Source organism: Engystomops pustulosus, chromosome 8, assembly GCF_040894005.1.
Source record: "Engystomops pustulosus chromosome 8, aEngPut4.maternal, whole genome shotgun sequence".
In the NCBI taxonomy this organism is placed as follows: Eukaryota; Metazoa; Chordata; class Amphibia; order Anura; family Leptodactylidae; genus Engystomops; species Engystomops pustulosus.
Window position 1 is genome coordinate 26,638,449 of NC_092418.1, and position 9,329 is coordinate 26,647,777.

At 43.5% G+C, this 9,329-nt stretch overlaps 1 protein-coding gene across 1 annotated transcript; it reads left to right on the plus strand.

Moving 5' to 3' along the window:
* The first annotated feature begins 1,306 nt into the window (after positions 1-1,306).
* Positions 1,307-9,082, plus strand: ZFAND2A (zinc finger AN1-type containing 2A). The gene is made up of 9 exons (XM_072120387.1): positions 1,307-1,624; positions 3,149-3,240; positions 3,500-3,594; positions 4,660-4,791; positions 5,518-5,669; positions 5,779-5,895; positions 6,587-6,647; positions 7,262-7,338; positions 8,696-9,082. Exons 2-9 carry the CDS (start codon positions 3,186-3,188, stop codon positions 8,733-8,735), a joined length of 729 nt encoding a protein of 242 aa, XP_071976488.1. The 5' UTR covers positions 1,307-1,624; positions 3,149-3,185; the 3' UTR covers positions 8,736-9,082.
* The last annotated feature ends 247 nt before the right edge of the window (positions 9,083-9,329 follow it).

Sequence of the window (9,329 nt, forward strand, 5' to 3'; positions counted from 1 at the left end):
TTGCACCTAATCTTTTGTACCTATTTCACTGCTACTAAATTTATAAGGTATGCCACATAACCAGCACATGCATATGCAACACCCTCGCCGATGCAAGGCAGAGGAGTAGTTGCGAATACGTCCCACCATGTAGCTTGCAGCCTTTGTAGGGACTGATTAGCCTCACAGCATGTCACTACATAACACAGATGAACTCCGCAGTGGTAGATCCTGCCTGGTAAGGCAGGAGTTAATTGTTTCCTGTGATGTAATATGTGTCAGCCAATCACATGTGTTACACTCTGTTTCTGTGAGCTGAGATGTAATTGGAGGAGTAGCTACCACCTGACCAGTGGGGAGTAACAAAACCCCTGGCCAGGAATGTTCTAGTGAGCAGTCAGACCCAGGAGTCTGCAGAAGCAGACTGGAGTTACTCCAGTACAGACTCTGAGGAGTCAGTGCAGCTAGCACACCACACCACACCAGAGCAGAGCAGAGCAGGAAGAGCCTAGCCCCTGCCTGAAGGGTGGAACTAATAGCTAGGTAGTGAGGAAAGGGGTATCATCCTACCTTTAAGGGTGATACCTGAAGCAACCCAGGACAAGCTGAAGCATCCTTCCAGGACACAGCTACCTCCCAGCCTGCCCTCTGCATCCAGGCTGGCGCTCTACATCCTGTAGCTCCCTCCAACTACATCTCAGCACTCCACTACTCTGTTAAAGGCACGTTGCTGCGGTTCCTGTCGGTTCCAATAAAGAACTGTAAGTTGTTTTTGCTCACCCTCTGCCTCCGTCTGGTCCCTGCTACTACGGCTGTCACCATCACGGGCACCCTGTCCACCACACAGAGACTCATCCTCTAGACACCAAAGGGTTGCCCCAGGGAGAACCGCTATAGCAGCCTCTCCCTCATCATTTCTTGCCAACACCACCCTGCTGGAGACCTGCCAGGCTGTAGGACAGCCCTCCGGTTCCCCATACCAAGCACCGTGACACTAGCGTGCCTAGGCCGCAACCGCCAGCCACTCAGGTACTGCGGGCCCCGGCTGTCTCCAGGCCCCGAGAAAAGGCTAGGCCCCGGTGGGGGATGTTGCACATATACACCCACCCACCATAATACAGCTATTTTTGGGTGTAAAACATGATGAAACGCCCCAAAAAATACAACTAGTTGCACCATTCATTCAACACTGCTAGTGGCAACCAATCAGATTCCAGGTTATTCTTTCCAAAGCCGTTTATTCGAATACAAGCTGTACACGGATTGGCTGCAGCCCTACTTTAGTTTTTGAATTCAGTTTTTCTCTCCAGTCACACACCGCGTGGCGGCTATCACCATGGTGATCCTTCCCGCTAGTCAGCAAAATAACAACAACAACATCGTCATCACGCAGTGACGTCATATGGGCGGGACGGCGGCATGACAGCGCAAATACTACACAGGAGTGGTGTGTGACGTCATCACCATGGGACGGAGAATGATGACAGCGCAGATAGGAGCCGGGAGGACGGGTCTGGAAGGTTCTGGTCCCGGTAGGAGGAGAGGACGGAGGATGACGGTGCAGTCTGGGCCCGTGAGTCAGCAGGAGGGAAGGTATATAACCGGGCGGAGAGAACCGGGCCGCATACAGCCGCGCGTCACTGAGGTAAGAGCCGGGGGGAAGTGTGTATGTGTGGTGCAGGGCATGCTGGGGGTTGTAGTACCTCACTATTGTAATTTATGTGGAGTCAGTGCTGCCAGGGGGACAGGACTGTTGGCAGGCACATTGTTACTGTAACATCTCATAGGGATAGTCCCAGCTCAGACCTTATGCTCATCTTATGTTATTTTGGTGAAAAAAGGGGGAAAACTGCACTTTCATATAATTTTTTAGGGTCCATGGATCTTATTTGTACGTTTTAATTCATTTTTCTGGGTACGGGAAGGTAAATGACCTAAAAAGACCCATATGAACCATGAGAGGATTGTGTGTGATCCTGGATGGTAACACAGTGTCCTGTTATTACACGTGACCCCCGCCATGTACATGTATGTACGATACATGCAGCTTCATAGCACTACAAATATATATGCACCACAGATGTTAAAGGGGCGCTGTGTACATTTTGTGAATGAGGTGATGTCATGACGTAGTGGTTTTATTCCTCTGATGTCATGACGTAGTGGTTTTATTCCTCTGATGTCATGACATAGTGGTTTTATTCCTCTGATGTCATGACATAGTGGTTTTATTCCTCTGATGTCATGACATAGTGGTTTTATTCCTCTGATGTCATGACATAGTGGTTTTATTCCTCTGATGTCGTGACGTAGTGGTTTTATTCCTCTGATGTCGTGACGTAGTGGTTTTATTCCTCTGATGTCGTGACGTAGTGGTTTTATTCCTCTGATGTCGTGACGTAGTGGTTTTATTCCTCTGATGTCGTGACGTAGTGGTTTTATTCCTCTGATGTCGTGACGTAGTGGTTTTATTCCTCTGATGTCGTGACGTAGTGGTTTTTTTCCTCTGATTTCATGATGACATCAGCTGAGGGGTGGATTAAGACTTCCATGGACCCTGGGTTGTGTGAATATTATAGTCTCGAATCACTTCTTACATCTAGTACTAAAATCAGCTTCTTGGGGGATCGGGGATGTGTCCTTTCTGTCTGAATTCGATGTGCGATCACAGGACCTTTGAAAGACCTTCAAAGTTCCTGAAATGTCTCTTTTGTATTGAGAACAGGAACAGATGTGAGATGATTTTATGGGTGAAGGTCCTTCGCCTCTTGCCGCGTGTCTGTAGGATACCCTTACATTTTCAAGGATACGCTTTTGTTGGGAGCACACAGATCTTAATCATATGTTACAAATAACTCCTTCAGGTGACAGGTTTTACCCCATAGCATGATAGGTTGCTGTTGCAGTTGCAGCTTCTGACCACTATGGAGATCATGGACTTCTGAGGTTATCAATGTTAATTCATGTGAAAACCCCTTTTAAAAATCTCAAATTAAATATTTTACCCAAGAATGTTATTTATACCTGGTGACAGGTTCCTCTAGCCCATGCTATGCTGATATTTTAAAATGCCTTTGTAATCATTCAAAATAAACACGTTCTAGTCATTTGGATGACTTGGTCTCCTTACAGGACAATGTTTTGACTTCTTAATAATTTTATGTTCTAGAATACTGACTCTTCAAGGAACTGTCTAGATCTACAGAATGGAGCTTCCAGATTTAGGAGAACATTGCTCTGAAGTCACATGCAAGCAGCTAGGTATGTTGACAATAATGCAGCATAGATCAAACATTTTTGAGAAATCAGCGGCTTCTAATATGTAATAAATCCCGAGGGGGGGTCGCTTAGTGGTTAGGGTATCATGTGGAGGAGGGTAATGCTATTCCTGCTGTTCCCTCTTCTTTATCAGTTATTTCTGGATGCAACACCACTGGCAGGTGTGTTGCTGTTTTTGGAAGGTAGCAGCCATGTTTTTCAACTTGCAGACAGCCCCTTTAACCAACTCTTCTGTCTGCAGATTTCCTCCCAATGAAGTGTGATGCTTGCGAGGACGTGTTCTGCAAGGACCATATAACCTACGAGCAGCACAAGTGTTCTTCTGCCTACAAGAAGGTATGGTGCGATGGAGGGCATGGATATGCTTCATGTTCGGTAGCACAACCAGTTCTTGGCATGTTAAAAAAGCGGCTCAAGGTGAACACCCCTAAACCCATTACTACAGAAGAGAGTACTTCTGGCAGAGCAGCGGGTTTACTGCCGGAGGTTCTTGGGAGATCTGCACTACTCTCAACAAGGAGCATGATCTAGTGATATTTGGGACACTAAATCACTTGCCTATAAGAACATTCTCGCGATTTGGTGTCCCTTTAAACAGGAACTGACCTGATATGATAACAGCCACAACAATGAAAATACAACAGATATAAATGATAAATGATTGACATAATTAGTTCATGAGATATCCACTTCTTATCTATCTTGAGAACAGAGATCTATTGACCGTGATCTAATTCACTGCTTGAATGAAATGTTGATCAGACTGGGTGTTTGCCATTCAAGTCAATCGGGGACTGTTTGTTTGGGTTTGGCACTCCCATTGACTTTAATGGAGCCCCTATAGTCTGATTACCGTTCCATACAAGAAGTGAGTAAGGCCTCTTGCCCACAAGCGAGTGCAGTCAGTGAAAATATGTGTTGCGGAAGGTATCTCTGGGCCTGAACCTCTGATCACTGGAATTAACTCGTCATGTCCAGAGATCAGAGGTTTGGGTCAGGGGATCCCTTCAGCAACGCCGCTTTGTGGGCTAATGGGAGGTCAAAAGATCTCTGCTCTTGAGATTGAGAATAGGTGCTGTCTGCCTACCTCCAGGAGCCACACCTATCAGGTATTTGTGACCTAACTTGTGAATAAATCATAAGAGATAGTTCACACAATGGATTGAATATCAGGGGGAGGCCACCGGGAAATTGACATATATTCTAGGTGCACATCTGCCAGGACACAGGCCCATGGTGTGACCAAAACACAAAAAAAATCCACTGCATTCCTATATATAAACTAACATTTTTTTGCTTTTACAATATCATTTTCTGATAACATTCTGGTGATTTGTGGAGTTTATCTCTGGTGTTGTGTCCACTTGCTCACTGTCTGCATTTCTTCCTGTTTTTATCTAGGATGCGCAAGTCCCTGTTTGTCCACTGTGTGGCACCCCAGTACCAGTGAGGAGAGGAGAACTGGCAGACATCGCTGTGGGGCAGCACATTGACCGCAACTGCAGCAATGACCCGTCCAAGCGCAAGCAGAAGGTATCGTTATGTCTCCAGGGCCAAGAGGTTTGGGATACATTGCCTTGCACCAAAATTATGTAGTAAATATGTTAACTTGTCAGCCATGTAACCTTAAAGCTACTGACTAACAATGCACCATGGTCATCACCCAGTATCGGCCACCGTGATGAATATGATGCATTTTAAAACTGTCTGGTCCAAGTTTGCACTTTATTTGTTCGCAAATCTGCCCCATAGTGTTATGTGCAGAGCTCAATCCATTACTGAGGACGGGACCCTTGTTCTCTGTTTTGCTAAGGGTCCTGTTCTCTTGAGGTTTTACCATCTTTGCAAGTACTTCCTTATCCTATAACTTGCAAAGTTGGTAAAACCTCTTTAAGACATTTATTCCCCGTGGACAGGGCGGGGACTAATGAGATCTCCTACGTCTTATAGAACTTTATGTAGCCCAAAGCTGGCCTGTGGTAAATAGAACTTCGGAGATTAACCGCCCCATTAGAGTCTTTAGGACGGCCAATATTAAAATTCCTAATCCGTAAAGGGCAGATCAAGATGACTCCAGGTCATGCTTTCTGCTGATCACAAGGGTTCCCAGCAGCCAGACCCCCAGAGATGAGTCAGCTTTCCACAATATACATAATTTTTCAGCGAAGAACTCCTTTTAATTACCAAATCACAATTCTGTATATATTATTATTATTATTATTTTTTTAGAATTTCAATGTTTCCTTTTGTTTCTCTCAGATTTTCACAAACCGCTGCTGTAAACCAGGATGCAAGAAGAAGGAGTTGATGAGGATTGAATGCGACCAGTGTCACAGTAACTTCTGCCTCTCTCACAGACATCCATTGGATCATGAGTGCAAATTGCAGGGACAGGCGATGTCTAAAGCTGGGTAATTCCCTTATACATTGTGGCACATTGTTGTAGCCAGTGTGGGTAGCTGCTGATCTGCGTGGAACATCCTTTCTCTTAGTTTCAGTGCCTGTGTTTCCTTCTTACAGATCTGCTGCACTGATAAGATCTCAGAAGACTTCACAACAAAACAGAGCGGGGATTACTTCTCCGTTGAAGCTGCAGGAGGTGAAGCAGTCTGGAAGCTGCAGAGCTATGGCTGAAAGGTAAAATTGAGGCTCATGTAGCACAATGTCCTGTTTCTAGTCTCTCTGCATTTGGAGCTGCACTGATCACACATATATCATAGACTTCTCTCAGAGCTGACAGCCCCCACCAATCCTGAAAATCAATTCAAGTAAGGCCTCATGGACACAACTGTAATTTTTAGCTATGATTGAATTGCCGCTAGATCACTGCCCCAGTGACTTGTATTGTGCACATTCACAGTGCTGTGAGGTCTGATGCATGCGGACAGGGCCGGTCCTACTCCGTACCCGTATTGTGGTGCTGGCAGACAGTTTCAAAGGACATCGGTGATGTGAGCAGCACTCACTGATGTACTGAATCACACACAATGGTATGGTGAGGTGTACTGCATGGCACAGAATGATGACACTGTAAAAAAAATTCTCCTAAAATAACATTTTTTTGGCTTTTAGAATATAGTCATTGTTAATACTATATTGTTAAAGACATGTGTCCATTAAGTTCAACCTAGGAAGGGGATGCAAGGGAAACGGTTGTATATTATAACATAACCTTTAATGTTATTTAGATGTAAAAAGGCATGTAGGCGCTTCTTGAGGCTCTATGTAACAAGTGTGACCGCAATGTAATGTATAACTGCAGCTCCCTGTGTGATGTTATTGACCTCATCATTCTGCTGTAACATGTTCTCCCATTTGTTCTGTACAGCGCTCTTCCTGTAGCGGCCGGACAAGCTGTGCTGCGTGATTTTGGCTTGCAGAATGGATTGGTAAGATCTTATACACACTTATGTTTATTGTACTGATGGGTTCATGGGTTCTGTTTACGGAAATGTTAGCAGTTTCTTTGCATCATCAAAGTCATCAGCATTTGATGGAAACGAAGCACGAAACCATGTAGGGCGCTCATGTGCATTAGTGACTACAGCAGCCATGTGAGGGGCTACAGGTACAAGCCCGGCCAGGATGGGCATTGCAGGTTTACTTGTCTAATTTATTTTCTCCTATCACTAAAATGATTCCTCGTTTTGTTGGGAAAACCCTCTTTAAATGACTGACCTCTTGTTAGTCACTAAGGATGGGTAAAGCCAATGCTTACTAGTGTGAGTGACTTCATTATTTTCTTTTTTGCTACTGTAGTAAAGCTTCAAGCTAACATCCCTTAAATATCAGTCCTAGAAAGTTTTTCCATTTGTTTTTCTTTGGCGCATTTTGAAGAGCCATATGAGTGGTTGTATTTTTGCAGGATGAGATTATATATATATATATATAATATTATTTATTATACCATCCTCTTGTAAATGACTGATCCAAACCCTGTGCAGCTGCTCATGCCCTGCAATACATAGTTATACAGCTTACTAACATCCTATGTCTCTTCTAGAGTGAGGAAGATGCTCTGCAGAGGGCGCTAGAGCTGTCGTTGCTGGAAGCTGGGATAAACAACCTTCTGTGTCTCAGGTAAGTGGTGCTGCCATTGCATTGGTTCATTCTTTGTCCTCATCACCTGCTACAGGCAGCGAGTACTGACAATGGACAGCGCTCGGATTGTTTGCTGTATGCAAGGGATAATGGCTATTTTTCTAGAGAACTTGACCTTTAAATGAGTTTGGCAGGGGATGTCCTATTTCTAGAATATACTTTCCTGTTGGGGATATGACTGCCTCTAGATCTAGAAATAAGGAAGCGGCAGCACTGCACTGCAATGAGGCTGTGGCCTGTGTATCATGGCAGCATATTCTTAGGTCATTGAATAGATTATATAGGGAGGAGGGGGTGGTCTCATGAAGGCAAGCTCCACCCACAATTTGGAGACCTATCTTATTTAAACCCCTCTAAATAAAGCTGGTGTAATACTACATTGTGGCTTGGGGAAAAGCTGAATATTTTCAACTCTTTTATGTCACGTTTGAATTAAATGAAACTTGCCATCAGAAATCTACCTAGTAATGTAGATCTGATGTTAGGTTCCTTGTAAAATTCTAAACACTAATGTATCTTTACTTAAACCTATGATAAAGTTTAGCTTATTTAACTATTTAAAGGGGTTGTCCCATTGTAGCAAGTTGGACCCTATCCACAGGATAGCTCCATAGAGATCATCAGTCATCTCCATGTGTGACACGGCTACATCGTTCTCGTGATCCATGGGGGTCCCATCACTGAGACCCCTGCGGCATAGAGGCCACTCTACGCCTTAGGAGCCTCTGCCGATCATTGGCATATAAAAAGTTTCTAAGCTAAACTTTATCATAGGTGTAGGTAACAATGGAGTAGTGTTTAGATTACAATGAACCTCCCATCAGATCTACCTTACTAAGTAGATTTCTGATTGTAGGTTTCCTTTAAGTATGTGGTTAACAGAAATATTAACTCGTTTGTTATCGACTGCCTTCTTCCTTCTACAATCAACTTTTAGAATTGTTCTAAAGAGCCTGAATGGCTCCTGTATTCTGTATCTTCAAAGGCTGTTACACTGTGCTGGAGCACTTCCGCCTTCCACTGTGTGCTGAAGCTTCCTGTGCTGAGTCTACATCAGGCAGAGGGAGGGGGGAAGTGCTGAGGGGGCAGAGGCAGCTCTTCGGGCTCATTAGCATAATTATAGAAGTTTTAGAAGGAAGGAGGCCATGGATATCAAATATAAGAGATTGCCACAGTCACCGTGCCTTTTAGGAGTAAGTGTCCCTGGTTTATCATGATGGATTTTGAAGGTAGAAAAAGAGTGCTTTTCAATGAAGAAAAAATTATTATTATTATTATTTTTTTTATTTTTTTTTTTTAAATCTCTCATTAAGTAAAATTATTATTTTTTTTTCAGAAATCCACCCATTAACACAATCAAGACCAGCGCCAAATAAACTGGATCCATCCATCCGATGATATTACCCATAGAATCTATATTATGCTTTATACATGTCGCACGTTCAGATCACTAATATGTGTAATATATTTTATATGATAAAAAAAACATTTTTTTTAAAAAATTATATTTCTCAGGAGACATGGGATCTTCATGTAAGAGATGGGTCCAAATATTGCACCATACAGTGCCCAGAATCTAGTTTCTTTCAGATGACTCGGCTTGCTTTAGAAGATGCCTAGAACCAGCACTGGCTTAGAAGTGATGAACTCTGTATTTTTCTTATGTATTTTATGATATAAATATGAGTTGTAAATACGAGCAATAAATAGTTCTAATTTTGTAGCCATTTTCTCTTTTTCCTTAAACGGAAAGTAAAATCTGTGAAGTTATGACAATTGGGTAAAATCATATGATTCCCCCAACAGAACGATGACCATGTTGTGCTGCTCGCCCTTTTCTCTCCAAAGTTGTAGCATTTTCTGTTCTGAAAGCGATTGACAAAAATCTTTCCCACCAGAGGTGAAGTGGGCAGAGACCTATCTCAACCTGCACTTGCCCTGAAGCTGAGTCCAATTCGATCTGCCCACAG